Raw genomic sequence first — 20,715 nt, 5'->3', positions numbered from 1 at the left:
CCAGTGGCGGATGAAGGTCTCTTGCGTGTTCGGGCTTTTCAGCGCGCAGTGTTATTCAATTTAGGTTTAACTCAATCTGACTCCATTTTAGTATCTGAATTCTAATTTAGGTTGAAAGGCACATTGGTTGTTTGTCGGTCTCTGATTATTCTTACATTAACTTATTCTAATTAACTCTTTACTTTGTATTTTTTCTCGTTCATTAGGAATCTGTGTCGCTTAGGATGCCTCACGGCGGCCGCTATGCGTGGGCTCCACGATCACAAACTCGCCAGTTTGATCCTTATTCAGAGGTTTATGGCTAATACTATTTACTTTAAATAGTAGGTTTGTTTAGCCCCCTACAATTACCCATGTAATGCTCAAACAATAATCAGCGGTTCTTCTAGACCCTTAGTCTAGACCCCAATAGTTATTATAACTACGTACAACTTAATTAACACTTCAAATGTTAATCAGCGGTTCTTCTAGACCCTTAGTCTAGACCCCAATAGTTATTATAACTACGTACAACTTAATTAACACTTCAAATGTTAATCAGCGGTTCTTCTAGACCCTTAGTCTAGACCCCAATAGTTATTATAACTACGTACAACTTAATTAAAGCTGAAATCATACACATGGTTAACGTAACTGAGTACAACTTAAATTAAGGTCAAGCGGTTAGTCAGAAACCTATAATCTCACCTGATGTGCCCATGCTCCATCTAACCTGAGATCTAATGTGCACTTAACCCTGGACGCAGATTTGCGGAAACACAAGCCTTCACTTAATCTACTTGAGAAAATAACTTCAGAGTGAGTCAGAATAAATCAAATGTAACAATTTATTATCAGTCAGGTAAATATGTATTATGCCAATTATTTCCACAGCCAATTCAACGATATCAAATCAATACAAGACATCAAATTCTCAAAGACAAATCTAAGAGTAAGATGCATACCTGACTTCGTGTGAAAAATACATAGTGTGAATTTTGTGGACACCTTCACACTACGGGCTTTCTGGCTACAGAATCGCCCTGACCCTTTTGCTGCAGTCCTTTAAATACCAAACCTAAGAAAAACATCCTCCAAATGGAGGCATGTACAAACAATTGGAATTTGCATTAAGCCAGGTCCCAGACCTGGGTGGTAACAAAAGGTAATTTGCATGGGATTGTTCTCTACGGGGATCAAAGTTTCTCTTAACTCTTAGGATCTGTATTATCTTTTAGTACGATTAAGACCATTGTACCTGAAACTATGAAACTATTCAAATGAAACCAAACATGACTGTAAATCTTATTTGCATTCATTTAGAACATTATATTCTTTGAGTGAATGAGTGAATGAAAAGATGAAAAGGCACAGATGCATATGTGAGAGAGGTGTTTCCCGCACCACCCCTCTGTGGGGTGTCCTGAAGATGCCAGTGCATTGTTTGCCTCTCAGGAGATCAAAGTATTCTAGGCACAGATGCATATGTGAGAGAGGTGTTTCCCGCACCACCCCTCTGTGGGGTGTCCTGAAGATGCCAGTGCATTGTTTGCCTCTCAGGAGATCAAAGTATTCTAGTTTCTTTTATCCTTACATTACAAAATATTATTATTAAAATAAAGACAAATTTAATTAGCCTATTCTACTTGCGTTTGTGTCAAAATCAACCACAACTTTGCTTTAAAATGCGTCGCAAGATTTCCTAACTGAAGATCACATGATCACAAACGGAAATCACTTCCGTGAAGTGACCATCGCATGTTCCCTTCGCTAACGGACTTCTGGAAGGGCCCTTCGCAAAAAAATTCAGAATGTTTAATTTATTCATAACATGATATAGTTAAGTAACACCATGACAAGTGAGCTATTTTGCTCAATATTCTCACGACGCAAAAAAACTTTCAAAACACCTACAGAGTGCACGCATTACGTGAAGTCTAGTGCGCGTGCGCATATACAGTGCGCTCTTTTATGGCATGATTCAGTCTATTAAAATACATTCAGAATGATCACAAATTCAAGACATGGGGGAAGAAAATGTGTATCAATTTCACACAGAAGAGTGCTTTTTTTCTCCAAAAATTACCATATACAAATGTAATATTTACTTTTTTTTTTTTTTACACAACAGTTCAATAAACTAGAGGTTTTATTAAGAGACTTACGTTTTAGGCACCATCTTGCCTGTTTTTGCACTAAATAATTCCAAACACAGCCACAGTGCTGTTTTGCGTCTTTGAGCGACATGACAGCGTTTTGTTCCTGCATGAATCAACCGTTTAATTATTCGGTTCAGTCGCAATGACTCGTTTATTAACAATGATTGCTGCCACCTACTGGCGGTTTTAATTTCACATTTAAACTATCTTTTCATTTTTTAAATCATTTCAAATATCAGTATTCAACGTTTTATGTTTAATATATCAAATTATTTATGCATTTGTAACTGCAGGTTAAATGCATTCATGTTCTGCATTAAACAGTGTGTAAATACTTCTAAATGCCACTTCAGGTGCAGCTTATGTCTGGATTGCAAAGATGAATTTTGTTGATACTGATTTCATTTGCTTGGTAACAGCCCAAAATGTAAGAATTTGACTCAAAAGATAATACACACTTGTAGAAAAAAATGGCTTTATAAAGGTAAAATGCCCATAAACGGTAAAAATCAATTTAAACTTATTGGAAAAGATTAATTCTATCTGACCACCACACAGAATATGAAAAATGTTAGGAGTCAGCTGTCCACGAAAGTCCTTAAGATACCAACATGATAACACACTCAATCAGTTGAATGAATGACTCAATACTCACTCATTAAGTGACCACATACTGGTCGTTTAGTTGAGAAGTATGTTGAAAAGTATGCACTCCCCCCCCCCCAACATTTCTTATTTGTATATTCGTAAATACATTTAAAACATGAATCTCATGACATTATTTATTGCAGTTGTAATTATTGTTATTTGCAGTGTAAATTATTTAATCTATTTATTAATTATTTATTGATAAATTGTAATAATTTGACATGAAAGATGATGCATACATCTAAAAAGGTTAAAAATAGGCCTTTGTAAAGGTAAATAAAAATATGCAGATTTAAGTATGTAAAAGCTGATAGAACACTGATGAAAATATTGCTTCAGAATAAATTGTTTACTCCACCAAAAATCTCAGTGATGCAGTTATTTTGCAGGGATATTTTTTGTATGGAATATTGTCTGCTGACATTAAAACTTCACTGTGTATCGTAGTAATAAATATAATTTATTACAGAAATGATATTTTGTTTTCTTTTTAATTTAAACACATTAAATATAACACATATGTACAGTGGGGAAAAAAGTATTTAGTCAGCCACCAATTGTGCTCTTGTGTGTCTTCCATTTTCTAATAATTGCTCCCACGGTTGATTTCTTCACACCAAGCTGCTTACCTATTGCAGATTCAGTCTTCCCAGCCTGGTGCAGGTCTACAATTTTTTTTCTGGTGTCCTTTGACAGCTCTTTTGTCTTGGCCATGGTGGAGTTTGGAGTGTGACTGTTTGAGGTTTTGGACAGGTGTCTTTTATACTGATAATGAGTTCAAACAGATGCCATTAATACAGGTAACGAGTGGAGGACAGAGGAGGCTCTTAAAGAAGAAGTTACAGGTCTGTGAGAGCCAGAAATCTTGCTTGTTTGTAGGTGACCAAATACTTATTTTACCGAGGAATTTACCAATTAATTCTTTAAAAATCCTACAATGTGATTTTCAGGATTTTTTTTTCTCATTTTGTCTCTCATAGTTGAGGTATACCTATGATGAAAATTACAGGCCTCTCTCATCTTTTTAAGTGGGAGAACTTGCACAATTGGTGGCTGACTAAATACTTTTTTGCCCCACTGTATGTAATAAAATGTGTATTTCCATTACAGGTTTAGGTCTTAAATTTCATGTAAGGTGGCATTAAAAAGTCTTAAATTTAACTTGTTCATGTCTGCAGAAACCCAGAATTTAGTACTGAGAAAATAGTTAAACCATACTAAAGAAATGGTTAAAGTTATTACTGAGAAAATAGTTAAACATTAGCACTGGGAAAATCATTTAAAGTTAGTACTGGAAAAAGTAGTTAAAAGCTAGTAATGGAAAAAGGCATATTTTGTTTGCAGTGGCCACTTAGTTTGATATTTTGTTAATTAATGCAATGTGTCCATTTCAAATTTACATAAAATGTTACTTAACCATTTCAAAATGTTATTTTCTATTTTACAGCTAAGCAGGTGGAATACCTGGTGAAAGAAAAGCACATTTATCTAATGGCGAGCGGTCGCATCAACATGTGTGGCCTCACCACCAAGAACATCGACTATGTGGCCGAGTCCATTCATGAGGCTGTCACTACAGTCCAATAAGCACCTTTACCACACTTCCTGTTTGTGTGTGTGTGTCCACAGGAACATAGACACGCGCGCGCACACACAAACAAACACACACACACACACACACACACACACACACACACACTGATACACACCTTCACTCACCAGCTTTGCTGGTCTAATTTGCTCATCAGCATTTCAACATTCTATTTCAACTGTAATTATAAAGAAATGAAACTATATATATATATATATATATATATATATATATATATATATATATGTGTGTGTGTATTTCTCTCCGCCCATTTATTTTGAAAGATGAAGCTCGCGATTATGGTAAGGGGCGTTACATTTCCGACGAGTGCTTGCGGTATTTGGCCAATCACAATGCACTGGGTCAGCTGGTCAATCAGAGCAGACTGCGCTTTCGGAAGGAGGGACTTTGTAGAAAACGAAGCGTTTGAGAGAGGCGGGGCATAGAGGACCTACAATAATGTACAGTATATGAAAAATAATGTGTTTTTTGAACATTAAAGCATGTCAACATATTCTGTTACACCAAATACACAAAATAATGATCTTTAAAAAAGCATCATATGACCCCTTTAAGGGATATTCATAGTCTGGCATTTTTCCATCTTTCTACAGGAAGGACAATGTGAAGACCATGGCAGACAGAGTCCTGCTCATGCGTGCTCAGCTGAAGGAAAAACTCAAAGCACTCGGAACTCCAGGAACCTGGGAGCACATCACTGAGCAGATCGGCATGTTCAGCTTCACCGGACTCAACCGTAAGCATCTCCTTCTAGCGCTTTCACACTTCATTCATCCATGTGTCTCACCACTGGAAACATCTGTTCTAACACGGCAGTCAGTCATGCTTTATCTACTGTTCCTTACACTTTACTGCAGCTGGAGATAAATAGTTGCTGTGGTTTCAAATCTTTATTTAAAGCCTTTTAGGTTATAGGCTTTAAAAGCGATAGTAATAGTTAATGCTAGTACTTAGAAAATAGTTCAAAGTACTGAGAAGATAGCTAGAATGTAAGAAATGTGAAAATAGAAGTTAAAACTGAGAAAATAGTTAAAAAATAGTACTGAGAAAATGGTTAAAAGCTAGTACTGTGGAAATAGTTAAAAGCCAGTACTAGGAAAAATCAATTTGTTTGCAGTTGCCACTATTTGATATTTTGTTAATTGATAGTTTGATATTTTGTTAATTAATGCAGTGTATGTGTTTCAAATTCACATAAAATGTCACACAACCATTTGAAAATGTTGTTTTCTGTTTTACAGCTAAGCAGGTTGAGTACCTGGTGAAAGAGAAGCACATTTATCTAATGGCGAGCGGGCGCATCAACATGTGTGGCCTCACCACCAAGAACATCGACTATGTGGCCGAGTCCATTCATGAGGCTGTCACTACAGTCCAATAAGCACCTTTACCACACTTCCTGTTTGTGTGTGTGTGTCCACAGGAACATAGACACGCGCGCGCACACACAAACAAACACACACACACACACACACACACACACACACACACACTGATACACACCTTCACTCACCAGCTTTGCTGGTCTAATTTGCTCATCAGCATTTTATTACTCTATTTCAACTGTAATTATAAAGAAATGAAACTATATATATATATATATATATATATATATATATATATGTATATGTGTGTGTGTATTTCCCTTCGCCTTTCTCCTGTGTTTTCAGAAGAGAGTATGTTGAAATATTATCCGTGGTGTTCATTTAAATCTTGTTTCTACGAATACGCACTTTATGGTGGGATTTACAGTCAACCAAATGGCTCTCTCTGGATTTCATTAACCTGAAGGTCCAGCTTCACTGATTTTATGATTCTTCATGGTCTTAGGTTAAATTTAAACCGGTTAATGTGACTGGATCAGAGTTATAGGCAACCTTTGTGTTAGTGGGTGGAACAGGTAGAAACTAGCCTTTATTAACTTGCTGAATTTTATCATTGTGTCTGAAAATTTCACTGTATTGAGTGCTGAACTGAAGGACAGTGTGCATGTTTTATGATCTATGTGTCTATTCTTAAATCATGCTCACAGAGACGACTCTAGAACTTGAATGATGGGGGCATTAGATTGTGTTTAACTGTCAATTTCTGATGCTCTTACCTCAAATTAAATGGCTTGTGGTCTGCGAAGAGGTGCATTCTGGGATATTGGATCTCTGACAGCTGAAAGAGAGTGAATTATACAGAAAAGTGATATGTGGGTTGAATATTCCTTTAAACTTTTCATCTTTGATGTTCTGGAAATTCTGGGTTGTGAAGAGCCCAGGCATTGTTTTGCACTTTTTTTTTTTTCTGATGTCTTTTTAATGTGCTGATTCTGGTCCATCACTTTCACTGCTGTGTTCTTGTGTTGTGTTCAGGCTCATTTGTACACTGCAGGACCGTTTATTGAATGTGCAGCCATTAGTCCAAGTACATTACTCTCCCACCCAGCTTAGTCGCAAAAGATCTAACCTCTAGGAGTATTAAAACTCGTTGAGCACAAATATACTAATCAAAGTGCATTAAAATAAACGAAGTAAACAAACATGTTTTCTGGTGTGTTTTATTAGCCCAGTGGTAGTATATTTATAGTATCATTCAGAAGTTTGGGGTATCATTAAGAAATCAATACTTGTTTTCAGCAAGGATGCATTAACTTGGTCAAAAGTGAAAGTTTGCAGCTTTTCTGACACAAAACAAACACAGTAATGAGATGAAGTTTGTTAGTTAAGGCTACTTTTGCACCTTCAATTCTTTTTAAACCCTCTAATGTTCAACTTTTTAAAGTTTGACTATAACAGTGTTGGCAAATCATTTTTTTTAAAAAGATAAATCCATGGTGTATTACTTTAAAATGTGTGATTTATTAACTGCACACAGAGAGTGATTGGCACTAGAATTTACTCTGTTTTCTATTCATACTACAAGCATGTCAATTTTAAACTTACTGTGACAAGGTTTGTTTCTTCATAAGAACGGATTTGGAAAAATTTTGCATTACATCGCTGGATCACCATTGGATCCTCTGCAGTGAATGGGTGCCGTCAGAATGAGAGTCCAAACAGCTGATAAACACATCACAATAATCCACAATTAATTCACACCACTCCAGTCCATTAACTAACATTTTGTGACGTGAAAAGTTGCATGTTTGTAAGAAACAAAGCAGTACCTGTTGTCTCGCATCAAAATCCACCATCATATTTGTTTAGAACTGTCCTAGACTGTTGTCGCTTGTAAACTCTGCTTGACCTGTGCATATTTCTCTCCTGATTATGGATAGAGGACTCATATTTTAACTGGAAGTCACAGTTTGAAGAGAAAAAACCCTTAAAAATGGTTTTGTTGGGGTATCATTAAGAAAGCAATACTTGTTTTCAGCAAGGATGCATTAACTTGGTCAAAAGTGAAAGTTTGCAGCTTTTCTGACACAAAACAAACACAGTAATGAGATGAAGTTTGTTAGTTAAGGCTACTTTTGCACCTTCAATTCTTTTTAAACCCTCTAATGTTCAACTTTTTAAAGTTTGACTATAACAGTGTTGGCAAATCATTTTTTTTAAAAAGATAAATCCATGGTGTATTACTTTAAAATGTGTGATTTATTAACTGCACACAGAGAGTGATTGGCACTAGAATTTACTCTGTTTTCTATTCATACTACAAGCATGTCAATTTTAAACTTACTGTGACAAGGTTTGTTTCTTCATAAGAACGGATTTGGAAAAATTTTGCATTACATCGCTGGATCACCATTGGATCCTCTGCAGTGAATGGGTGCCGTCAGAATGAGAGTCCAAACAGCTGATAAACACATCACAATAATCCACAATTAATTCACACCACTCCAGTCCATTAACTAACATTTTGTGACGTGAAAAGTTGCATGTTTGTAAGAAACAAAGCAGTACCTGTTGTCTCGCATCAAAATCCACCATCATATTTGTTTAGAACTGTCCTAGACTGTTGTCGCTTGTAAACTCTGCTTGACCTGTGCATATTTCTCTCCTGATTATGGATAGAGGACTCATATTTTAACTGGAAGTCACAGTTTGAAGAGAAAAAACCCTTAAAAATGGTTTTGTTTCTTAAAAATGTGCAGCTTTTCGCTTCAAAATACATCAGTTGATGGGCTGGAGTGGCATGGATTACTTACGGGTTGTTGTGATGTTTTTAGCAGCTGTTTGGACTCTCATTCTGACGGCACCCAATCACTGCCGAGGATCCACTGGTGAGCAAGTGATGTAAAGATAAAATTTCTCCATATCTGATACAGAAATAGATCTACATCTTGGATGGCCTGAGGTGAGTACATTTTCGGATTCAGATTTTCATTTTTGAGTGAACTATAAGTAACTTTTCACTCAATGCAAAGCCATTAAAAAACATTTTTAACTTTAGGGAGCAAAAGTTTAAGAATCTGCCATTTAACATGCACAGATATGACGATAGGCCTTCAATGTGGCAGATTGTGACTGATCGGGTGGCATCAGAACACACTTTATAAGCATATTCCTCCCCTAGAGTTAAACAGTTGAGTTTTACCGTTTTCTAATCCATTCAGCCGATCTCCGGGTCTGGCGGTAGCACTTTTAGCTGTAGCTTAGCATAGATCATTGAATGATCATCTCATTCCGGCGTAATAATCAAGGAACTTTGCTGCTGTACCATGGGTGCAGCAGGCGCAATGATATTACGCAGCGCCTAATACCTAATACCGAATACCTAAACCGCTGCACTGGTACGGCAGCAAAGTTCCTTGAATGAGAGTATAGTTACTAGCCATATCGGCCTAGAAATTCGCAACTTTTCATTTTCCGTCGGTCTTAGTACACAATGCAACTACAGAAGAGTCAAGTTTTAAATAGGAAAAATATAGAAACTCTTTGTGGTCATTTTTGAGTGAGATGCTAACGGTCTAATCAGATTCAATGATCTATGCTAAGCTACAGCTAAAAGTGCTACCGCCAGACCCGGAGATCGGCTGAATGGATTCGAAAACGGTAAAACTCAACTGTTTAACTCTAAGGGAGTTGGAAAATGAGCCTATTTTCAAAAATAGTGGAGTGTTCCTTTAAAGCATATCCTTTCTAAATAAAAGTGTTAATTGCTTAAAAAAAAATCTTACTGGCCTCAACCTTTTGAATGGTAGTATGAATGCCATTTTAAAAAGGCTCTAATTTACAGGAAGTATGAAGCTTGAAGATGAAATTCACATAGCAGCATGCTTATGAAAGGAAACGTGGGTGAGATTTTCAGCGTGTTGCAGTAAATTACTAAGTATTCTATCGTTTTCAAAAGGGCTCAAAACAAAATACTATAGGCTTCTTGCATGTTTTGGATATTGCTTATGATTTATATATATATATATATCTGAGGTGACATTTTAGTATCAATGCTTCAAGTTTGTTCAAGTTATGGCTTGCGCATATCCTAAATATCGATATTTCATACAGTAAACACAATGCTGTTCTAATAATATCAATAATAACACTGCTGTTTGAGAAAAGCATGCCGATATAATAAATGTTATTATTTTTAAACAAATAAATCTATTGTCAAATACATGTGCTTGGACCATTAGCACTGGCATCTCTGACTATTTAAAAAAAAATATTGAATATGGCCTAAAATAGCTAAAAAGAAAAAAGCCATATCTCTTTGTACCCTGTGCTCTCAGCCGAACGGAAATGCAAAAATTAAAGCAAAATGATAAGAAATCAGCATAAAATATTCATACTTCGAATACAGAAAACAGAAGAAGAAAAAAAAGATTCTGACAGCACTTACCTAATATAGGTAATTTTTCTCTGTCTACATCTCAGCTATTCAACAGAATATGAAATAAATGGGTTTGATCTGTCTCAAAGTGCTCTGATATCTTGATTAAGTTCCAGGCACAGCCTGACAAATACCTCTCACTTAATATGATAGAAAATCACACAATAAGCACTTTGTTTCTACTGAAAGATGACCACATTTTGTGACATACTAAAGGTTCTGCCCTCTCATTGGTCAAACGGTTGGCTTCAGGTCTCCAGGCTTGTGCTTGCTGGCTTTGCCCGGGGTCAGAGGTCACAATGTCATTACCAGAGTGACTGGAGATGACGTCATCATAAACCGCCATCAATACTGTAGTATATCAACGGTTATGTAGAATCTCGTCAATGAAAAAAAAAAACATGTCTTGCTGTATGTTGTATATTTCAGGTTTGTTGTAACAGTATATTCCTGAAGGCAAGGTTTTCTGATGCTACATCTGTTGTGGTGGTCATTGTACACTGGGTTGTGCTTTCTCTCACTCAGGATCCAGAGGAAGGCTGCAGAAGATTTCACATTTGTGGGAGAAGCGGGTGAGAGAGCAAGAGAGAAGCAAACCCGTACAATGAATGCTAGGTCTTCACCTGTGATTGTTCAGGATTGTCTTCCAAAGGTTTATCTCCATCACAAGACTTCTTTCTTTTTTTGTTGCCTGGAGAGTAGAAAGTGAAATGTAAAATGCCTAGTTTTGAACTGACCTGAATATCTGAAGTAAAAAAGCTGTCAACTGATAAGTATGAATAAGTGATGAAAATGTCTGATTGATGAAGACTGTATTTTAGCAAATAGAACATGTTTCTGGCAGGGTTGTGCACCATTCAGAATTTAAGTAAAAATGCTGTTAAAATTTCAATACAAGTCCTGAATTTGAATTAAATTTGAACTGAAACAGGATGCAGAATTGCAATTTGAATTTGAATGTAAGTATAAAATCTATTGAAATTCACATTACTACTTTTTTTTACCAGGAGAGTAATGTTTGTCAATACTTTGAATGTTAGCTTGACAAAGGCATATTTAAAATAAATTAAAAAAAATAACATTGAAAATTAAATATTATATAGTTTCTATATATACTGGAATTTAAATTCATTTACTGTAAATGTACTACTTAAATTAATATACTCTAACTGTAATCATGTTTGAAAAATTGTTGAAAAGCCCTTTCAGGTTTTTCAAGATTTAAAGTTTTTTTAGACTTTTAAGAAAGAATAAATAAAAGAAAAAATTTATAAAAAATAATTCATACTAAATTAATTAATATGAAATATTATGTATTTAATTAATATAATAATTAAGAAAATGTCAATACATAAATCACATGTGACCCTGGAGTACAAACCCAGTCTTAAGTCGCTGGGGTATATTTGTAGCAATAGCCAAAAAAACATTGTATGGGTCAAAATGATCGATTTTTCTTTTATGCCAAAACTCATTAGGATATTAAGTAAAGATCATGTTCCATGAAGATATTTTGTAAATTTCCTACCGTAAATATATCAAAACTTCATTTTTGATTAGTAATATGCATTGCTAAGGACTTCATTTGGACAACTTTAAAGGCGATTTTCTCAGTATTTTGATTTTTTATGCACCCTCAGATTCCAGATTTTCAAATAGTTGTATCTCGGCCAAATATTGTCCTATTTCAAATTTTACAATTTGAATTGCTTTATAAAAGTGTCTACTAAATGCATGAATGAAAGTAGGAAACATTATTGAACCGATGACGGTTGACGAGTTTAGTTGGTTAAACTAGTCCGAAAGTTTTGCCGGAGCACCAGCCTCCGACATCATTTTTTAACAGCAGAAATGATTTCTTTATTAAAAATGTTTTTCCAGGAGCAACAAAGGCTGCGGATCCAGAAATATGTCCTACTTGCGTAAATCACATTGTTCTGAGTGAGCTGTCTTTTTTTATTAAACAGAAGTGTGGGCTGCAGTTTGTCTGGCTGGTTGCTAGGAAACAGATGGCGTTTGAAAATGCAGACTAAAAGCAGGTGTGTGTGTGTGTGTGTGTGCAGCTGTAAATGCAGGTGCCGTGTCATTACTGGGCAGATTCACAAATTTGCGATTCAGTCAGGTGCTTGGCAGCTGATACACACTGAGTTTCCGGAGCAGTTTTTTCCCCAGGTTCTCATCCGAGCCACCCAGAGAGTGAGAGCTGATGAGCTGGGATGTAGACAGGCCCGTCTCCATGGGTACGGCCGTCGCATCTGAAATAGATCGGACACACTATGACAACGGGCCACGATCACATGACAAACTGAGCTGGAAAGTCATTGGTTAGTTGTTTCTCTTCTCTTCACTTACTTCCTCCAGGGGGAGCCAGAGAGCCAGAGAGCCAGAGTCAGATGATCACACAGGAAATAAACAAGACAGGAGTTTGTGGCACTATGCAGGAGTATCTGATTAAAAAAAGTTTTGAGTCCATGTCCTGCCATGCCTTTTGACATAAAAATGAAATTAATTAACCAAACACAATTTTCTGACCTGTGTTGACATATGAAACCGCATACTACTTTTACTATTTCTGTAATATAAAGCTAGTATGCCATTGCAGCCACATTTTCTATTGAAACAGGAAGTTGGTGTGGATGCATTGAAGGCCTTGACCTTTTGTAAACCAACCAGTAGCCTTTAATTTTCATGACAACCTGAGATTAACCACAGTTTTTACTGAGGATGAAAGCAATGAAGACTCTTTACAATGAACCGTGGAATATTTCTCACCCATTCCCGAGTGATGAAGAAGAAAATGATTCTGCATTTGTTTTTGGATCACGACTATATCTCTTTGAGTCAAGATCTGAGGGAGAAGATCCTGATGAAGAGGCCTGCGGTCATCATCAGGATGTGGACGGTAAGATTAATTGCTTATATTGTGGGTTTTTGCTGCTGTCTGATTACTGTTCTATCATCCGATTGGTGGCCTGTGGTATATTTCAGACTGTACAAGATTTTCATGTTTATTAGACAAAAATAAACACCCCGAATCTTATTTTATTTTTCAAAACTCAAGTATAATTCATACTAAATTAATTAATATTAAATATTATGTATTTAATTAATATAATAATTAAGAAAATGTCAATACATAAATCATATGTGACCCTGGAGTACAAACCCAGTCTTAAGTCGCTGGGGTATATTTGTAGCAATAGCCAAAAAAACATTGTATGGGTCAAAATGATCGATTTTTCTTTTATGCCAAAACTCATTAGGATATTAAGTAAAGATCATGTTCCATGAAGATATTTTGTAAATTTCCTACCGTAAATATATCAAAACTTCATTTTTGATTAGTAATATGCATTGCTAAGGACTTCATTTGGACAACTTTAAAGGCGATTTTCTCAGTATTTTGATTTTTTATGCACCCTCAGATTCCAGATTTTCAAATAGTTGTATCTCGGCCAAATATTGTCCTATTTCAAATTTTACAATTTGAATTGCTTTATAAAAGTGTCTACTAAATGCATGAATGAAAGTAGGAAACATTATTGAACCGATGACGGTTGACGAGTTTAGTTGGTTAAACTAGTCCGAAAGTTTTGCCGGAGCACCAGCCTCCGACATCATTTTTTAACAGCAGAAATGATTTCTTTATTAAAAATGTTTTTCCAGGAGCAACAAAGGCTGCGGATCCAGAAATATGTCCTACTTGCGTAAATCACATTGTTCTGAGTGAGCTGTCTTTTTTTATTAAACAGAAGTGTGGGCTGCAGTTTGTCTGGCTGGTTGCTAGGAAACAGATGGCGTTTGAAAATGCAGACTAAAAGCAGGTGTGTGTGTGTGTGTGTGTGCAGCTGTAAATGCAGGTGCCGTGTCATTACTGGGCAGATTCACAAATTTGCGATTCAGTCAGGTGCTTGGCAGCTGATACACACTGAGTTTCCGGAGCAGTTTTTTCCCCAGGTTCTCATCCGAGCCACCCAGAGAGTGAGAGCTGATGAGCTGGGATGTAGACAGGCCCGTCTCCATGGGTACGGCCGTCGCATCTGAAATAGATCGGACACACTATGACAACGGGCCACGATCACATGACAAACTGAGCTGGAAAGTCATTGGTTAGTTGTTTCTCTTCTCTTCTCTTCTCTTCTCTTCTCTTCTCTTCTCTTCTCTTCTCTTCTCTTCTCTTCTCTTCTCTTCTCTTCTCTTCTCTTCTCTTCTCTTCTCTTCTCTTCTCTTCTCTTCTCTTCTCTTCTCTTCTCTTCTCTTCTCTTCTCTTCTCTTCTCTTCTCTTCTCTTCTCTTCTCTTCTCTTCTCTTCTCTTCTCTTCTCTTCTCTTCTCTTCTCTTCTCTTCTCTTCTCTTCTCTTCTCTTCTCTTCTCTTCTCTTCTCTTCTCTTCTCTTCTCTTCTCTTCTCTTCTCTTCTCTTCTCTTCTCTTCTCTTCTCTTCTCTTCTCTTCTCTATACATCCAAACTGCACTGATTCTTGATTTAGTCATTCCCGTTAACCTCCAGTCATAACAAGCAGAGCTGAAATGGACAGTTCTAGCCTGATGTCAACATTCCTTTGCAGGTCGTATAAACAGAGACTAGAGCTCATGCATTTCCTCTCCCTGCAGTCTGTCAAACGTCTCGCTCGCTGTCAAACAGCCACTCCAGTGTTTGAAAGTTTGGGTGCATTTAGTCAGAGAGCAGACCACCACCCTTCTTAAAGGAATAGTTTGGCCAAAAATCAACATTTTGGCATTGTTTACACACCCTTAGGCCATTTTGTAACCTGTATGCTGTATTTATTACTTTTAAAGACACACAGATATTTTGAAGAATCTTTAGGAACCTTTTACTGCATAAAGATATAATTAGTCTATACAACTACAGTATTAAAAACTATATTCTAAAGTCTTGAAGTCGTATAATTGCTTGAGAAACAGACAAAAAAATTATATTCTTAACAAATATTCATTGTGTGTCCATGGAAAGCATACAGGGTTGAAAAGGCATGAGGGCGAAAAAAATAAATGTTAAAATAAAATATATAAAATAAAATAAAAAAGTGCAGTTTCTACAGTGAGTTATGTTCACCTAATGCCCAGTCTCTTCTTTTGATTTGGTTTTTAGCAGCTCTTCTATTCCTTTTTGGACTTACTGAGGTAAACACTGTATATCGGTGCATAAAATTATGTCATGTTTGGCTTCAGAAATCATCCTTCAGTTCACCCACCAGTTCCTTCTTTTCTCTCCACACGATTGTCTCTTATATATGGGGTGTCATCCATACGCAGGAACACAGAGTCACTGGGGCTCTTCTGTCCATCTGACTTACTTCCTACAGGGGGAGCCAGAGAGCCAGAGAGCCAGAGAGCCAGAGTCAGATGATCACACAGGAAATAAACAAGACAGGAGTTTGTAGCACTATGCAGGAGTATCTGATTAAAAAAAGTTTTGAGTCCATGTCCTGCCATGCCTTTTGACATAAAAATGAAATTAATTAACCAAACACAATTTTCTGACCTGTGTTGACATATGAAACCGCATACTACTTTTACTATTTCTGTAATATAAAGCTAGTATGCAATTGCAGCCACATTTTCTATTGAAACAGGAAGTTGGTGTGGATGCATTGAAGGCCTTGACCTTTTTTAAACCAACCAGTAGCCTTTAATTTTCATGACAACCTGAGATTAACCACAGTTTTTACTGAGGATGAAAGCAATGAAGACTCTTTACAATGAACCGTGGAATATTTCTCACCCATTCCCGAGTGATGAAGAAGAAAATGATTCTGCATTTGTTTTTGGATCACGACTATATCTCTTTGAGTCAAGATCTGAGGGAGAAGATCCTGATGAAGAGGCCTGCGGTCATCATCAGGATGTGGACGGTAAGATTAATTGCTTATATTGTGGGTTTTTGCTGCTGTCTGATTACTGTTCTATCATCCGATTGGTGGCCCGTGGTATATTTCAGACTGTACGAGATTTTCATGTTTATTAGACAAAAATAAACACCCCGAATCTTATTTTATTTTTCAAAACTCATGTCACACAATATTTTAAAGACATGCTGTTAAATTATTGTATTTCTGTTTCCTTCAAGAAAGCATATTGTGCATTGATTATGTTAATAAACATGTTAAAAAAAAATCATCTTATATTATATAATTAGCATTTATGCTATTATTTTAATGAAAAGTACAGTTGTAAATAAATTTAAAGTCTACATTAAATTATATGAAAGATTATGCAATATTTTGGGGTAATTTTTTTATTTTATTTTTTAGTCCAGGAAAAAAAAACTTCAATATTTTGGCTGTTTTACACGTGACTTCAAATTACCTCATACTAGCAAATTTTGACAAAAAGCCAAACCGTTATGATTTCATGGAGGTTTTAATTAAAACTCCGACTTTGGTTGTGAAACTGCTGTCATATCACGTTATAATCTGTATTGCACGCAAAGTGTATTAAATATTTACAGTAGCATTTCATATAAATGCAAACATTGATATGATATTGTTTAACAGTGTAATTTGATTACCCTGCATTTGATCCTGTGTACACTTTAGTACAGGCCTCATTTATTAGAAGAAACTGAACTAAGTGATTTCTAGCTTAAGAATCAGAGTTAAACCTTTTCACGCAAAGTCTGATTAGTTTTAGTAAGAAGATTAGAGTTCGGCCATCTGTCTTGTCTTGCATTTGGAAGCTGTGAGAAACGTCCTAATTCCATCACATGTACCACCAAACATTGCATTATCTGCATCCTCACTTTCCACAAAGATTACAGTGACTGACATTGATATGTTATGGTTATATTTGGGTGTATTCAAACTTATAAAACACCTATTTTGGTGTTCCTCAAACATCGTGGTTATGCAATCGCTGCCAACTTCAGAAAAGCTCAGAAGCCTTTGGAGATGAGCTCAAATGGTCTGTCATATAAAGCTTTTCTGACTGTTTCCTAGCTCCCGAGGAAATCTACTTCCACGTGCTTTCATGTCAAACTGTTTTAATATTCGCTGCCTAAAAAAATGACCAAGAGGACCCGAGAAAGATGCTATAAATGAGAAGCGAATGCACTCACGGACAATGCGGTTCCTCTCATTAAGGGTGCTGGTGCTGTCTGGCTGTCTGTAGAGGTGGCTGTGCTGGTGGAATCGGGTCAGACAGGGCCGTGGTTCTGTCAGAGGAAGGGCAATGCTGTTGGAACGCGTCTCAGGGATTGTCATTCTATCCCCGGGCGCTTGACTCTCTGCGTCGGGTGTTTGCGGAGAGGTGTCCATGCGTGTAGCTGTCAGGGCGTTCTGATAATGGTTACGAGTGATCTGGAAAGAATAGCATAGCATACTGAGATATCTCATAACCCTATTTGATTTTTAACATATAGCATTAGAATGTTACATTATTGTTTACATAAACATTATTAAAAAGTATTGACTTTAGCACTTTTGAAGCAAAGCTAAAGAACACCGAAAACTAAAAACTTGATGGGAGTCCTTCTTGGATCAGCCTAAAATAAAATTGGACCTGGGCCATATTTGACCTCCAAATCAATAGAAAAGACTACATTTTTAATAAAGAAAATTAATTTTCTTTTCAATTCACCCCAAATCCCCATTAAGGGCCAGAAATCGAAACATGATTGTGGACCACGAGTCAAAAGTAAATGCTGCATTGTCTAATTATATTGTATTAAAATGTATTATATCTAAATTGCACATTTTTAATTTTTACAGTTATTTTTTTAATCAAATTTACTTGTATTTTTATATATTTTATACAAAAATGTTAAAATGATAAATTAACATATGCTTTTATGCTTTTTCCTTGTGCACACTATCATTAATTATTTATATGTAAAGTACAATTGTAAGTATGGTCATATTGAATTTAATGCTGATAAATGTTTTTTTAATAAAATCAAAATGTAGTAAAAAAATAAGTTACGTATTATTTTATTATTGAAAAAATTAAAGGAAAAAAAATTTATCTAGACAGGATTATTTTCATTACTATAATAAGGATGAAATTCTCTTTCAGCATTACAGTAATGAGAATTTAGGTTAAAAACTTTAATGGTCTTAAAATGAAATAGAAATACAATACTAATTTCTTTTTAATATTGGGGTATGAAACATAACATGCCCCTGAATTTTCCCCTCATCCAGCTGTCTGAAACACAGTTTTTTTTTTTCTCAGCATGGTCAAGTTTACCTTAATGATCTGTAGGTCTGTGAGCTGGCGAACTGAGTAGTCTGGTAAATACGGTCCTCCGCTGATGCTCAGTTGACCCAGACTGCCTCCGTGGATTGTAGTATCCGAATGATTGAGACCGCTGCTCCGGGACGGTGATCGGTGGACTGGATCACACCAGTAGAAGTCAGTCAGTTGATTATTGCTTTAGATATTAAATTTTTCTTTACCTAGCATTTTGAGAGTCTGCTTACTATATATATATATATATATATATATATGCACTGTGAGCGGTAATGTCTTATATAGACAGGTGTGTGGCTTTTCTAATCAAGTCCAATCAGTATAATCAAACACAGCTTGACTCAAATGAAGGTGTAGAACCATCTCAAGGATGATCAGAAGAAATGGACAGCACCTGAGTTAAATATATGAGTGTCACAGCAAAGGGTCTGAATACTTAGGACCATGTGATATTTCAGTTTTTCTTTTTTAATAAATCTGCAAAAATGTCAACAATTCTGTGTTTTTCTGTCAATATGGGGTGCTGTGTGTACATTAATGAGGAAAAAAAAAAAACTTAAATGATTTTATCAAATGGCTGCAATATAACAAAGAGTGAAAAATTTAAGGGGGTCTGAATACTTTCCGTACCCACTGTATATACCTATATGTTGAGATGGACTACTTACATATTCAAAAATTCAACCAAATGTACACAACTTGATTCGATTCGTTTATTCACTGCAAAAGTGAGCTCTTAATGAGTTTTTCATTTTTTTAATATCTAAAATCCTTGAACCAAAATATTTGTACTTTAGAAGCAGTTTCATAGTAGAGATTATTTTAGATTTTAATTTTTAAAGGTACATCTTTTTCTTTTTAATGAGGAAAAAAATCCCTAAGTGTGCTTTTAAAATGAATTCAGTACACATTTGGAGTAAATGCACTTATATATTAGAAAATGCAGCTAAATGGACACAACTTCGGGCTTCGGGACACTGCAAAAGTGGGCTTTTATTGAATTTTTTATAAATATCTAAAAATCCTTGAACCAAAATGGTTGTACTTGAATTATAACACTGCATAAGATACTGTGATTTGTTTTCATACATTGTATCCTGAAATTAAGTTGATCTTGTCTTTTGTACTGTACGTTTGGCCGATTTTTTGCTTACTTTTTATCAGTTGTTTTTTTAATGTTTATGCGTAAAAATAACTGAAACATTCTGCCGGTGCAGTAAGACAAAATGCTCTCCTATTAAAGATACATTCTCTGGAAAGAAGTCTATATATTATCTATACAATACTGCTTCTCAAAGTTTTAACTGTTAAAATGTGGCAACAAATGCATGTTAAAAATAGGACATGAAATGCTAAAAAAGCAGAAAACCTTTTAGTGTTGTGTGTACAACCGTGATTATGAGAGAGAGAGAAAAAAACATATCCCAGACACAGAATCTCTTTGTGTCCATGTAGATGTCATATCTCATTAGCAGATGCTAAAGTCCTGGATGGAATATGTTGGTATATGTGTTTGCATCTTTTCTTTGTGTGTTTATATCGCAGAGAGATGCAGAGAAAACCCTCACCAGAGAGACAGACTACATGACACAGACACTTAGCTTACATTTAACGCACATTCATTCTGAATTAATCTCTTCAGCAAGAGCTAAAGGCTCAATCCTTGAAGTTATTTTTACATTTTCATGATGCTAAGCTTATGAGATTTTCATTCTTATATAATAATGTGCCGTTTTGCTTGAGTGGGCAGACGCTGAAATTACCCAACTCTACTCCCCTAAGAGTTACATAGCCGCTCTATTTAAATTTGCTGCCTTAATTAGAGGGGTCACGTATATGCTCCACGCTCAACGCCTCTCAGAGTTTTTAAATTGCTCATTAATATTTTTACTGCAGAAAAACCTTGTTCGAGATATTCTGGAAACTCGGGTTGATTTATTTAATGAGGCTCTGTTCAGCTCCAGTGATGAATTCTGGCAAATATTGAATCAGCAAACAAACCTGTGGGTAGGATGGTCATGATAGCAGGTAAGCCGTAGTATGTAAATGGCCCATTTTCAAACTTTAGTCCCTCTTTACCGATCTCTACCTCCACTCGACCCTGCAGCCAGAGAGAGATGGTTCACACATTTCAAATTTGAGAGTTTGCAATTATGAAATCTAAGAAAAACAATCTCCACTTGCAGTGAGTTCCAATAGTGAAAATGCTTTTATTTTGCATGCAGTTAATGTAATTTAATTTTGCCATACAATCTTTGATTAGTATAAGCATATGCTATATATAGCATATATATATATATATATATATATATATATATATATATATATATATATATATATATATATA

The 20,715-nt window shown here is 35.8% G+C and overlaps 3 protein-coding genes across 4 annotated transcripts in view; 2 read left to right on the top strand and 1 right to left on the bottom strand.

The window, feature by feature from the left end:
- The window catches only part of LOC107601049 (aspartate aminotransferase, cytoplasmic-like), a 28,677-nt gene extending 24,214 nt beyond the window's left edge, over window positions 1-4,463 (top strand). For both annotated transcript variants that reach the window (XM_016293061.1, XM_016293060.1), the window contains one exon: window positions 4,234-4,463. In XM_016293061.1, coding sequence (XP_016148547.1) covers window positions 4,234-4,373 — 140 coding nt within the window. In that variant the 3' untranslated portion in view covers window positions 4,374-4,463. The remainder of the gene's footprint in view (window positions 1-4,233) is intronic.
- Window positions 4,464-4,965: 502 nt separating this feature from the next.
- On the top strand, window positions 4,966-5,866 carry LOC107601036 (aspartate aminotransferase, cytoplasmic-like). Its single transcript, XM_016293048.1, has 2 exons — window positions 4,966-5,134; window positions 5,640-5,866. Exons 1-2 carry the CDS (start codon window positions 5,011-5,013, stop codon window positions 5,777-5,779), a joined length of 264 nt encoding a protein of 87 aa, XP_016148534.1. The 5' UTR covers window positions 4,966-5,010; the 3' UTR covers window positions 5,780-5,866.
- A 7,973-nt stretch (window positions 5,867-13,839) lies between these two features.
- LOC107601048 (metal transporter CNNM1-like) overlaps window positions 13,840-20,715 on the bottom strand; it is an 18,886-nt gene continuing 12,010 nt past the window's right edge. Inside the window, exons 5-9 of the mRNA XM_016293059.1 lie at window positions 20,370-20,469; window positions 18,366-18,511; window positions 17,236-17,476; window positions 15,374-15,478; window positions 13,840-14,201 (exon numbers count right to left, since the gene is read on the bottom strand). Of these exons, the coding sequence (XP_016148545.1) occupies window positions 14,065-14,201; window positions 15,374-15,478; window positions 17,236-17,476; window positions 18,366-18,511; window positions 20,370-20,469 (729 nt within the window). The 3' untranslated portion in view covers window positions 13,840-14,064. The remainder of the gene's footprint in view (window positions 14,202-15,373; window positions 15,479-17,235; window positions 17,477-18,365; window positions 18,512-20,369; window positions 20,470-20,715) is intronic.

This window comes from Sinocyclocheilus grahami, unplaced genomic scaffold (assembly GCF_001515645.1).
Source record: "Sinocyclocheilus grahami isolate Dianchi unplaced genomic scaffold, SAMN03320097.WGS_v1.1 scaffold297.1, whole genome shotgun sequence".
Lineage (NCBI taxonomy): Eukaryota > Metazoa > Chordata > Actinopteri > Cypriniformes > Cyprinidae > Sinocyclocheilus > Sinocyclocheilus grahami.
This window is presented reverse-complemented; position numbering and strand designations above follow the sequence as displayed.

Excerpts from the sequence above, each read along its gene's own strand:
- LOC107601036 (XM_016293048.1), top strand. The coding sequence starts at position 5,011 with ATGGCAGACAGAGTCCTGCTCATGCGTGCTCAGCTGAAGGAAAAACTC. Across the intron at positions 5,135-5,639 it reads CAGCTTCACCGGACTCAACC|CTAAGCAGGTTGAGTACCTG; the intron begins GTAAGCATCTCC and ends TCTGTTTTACAG.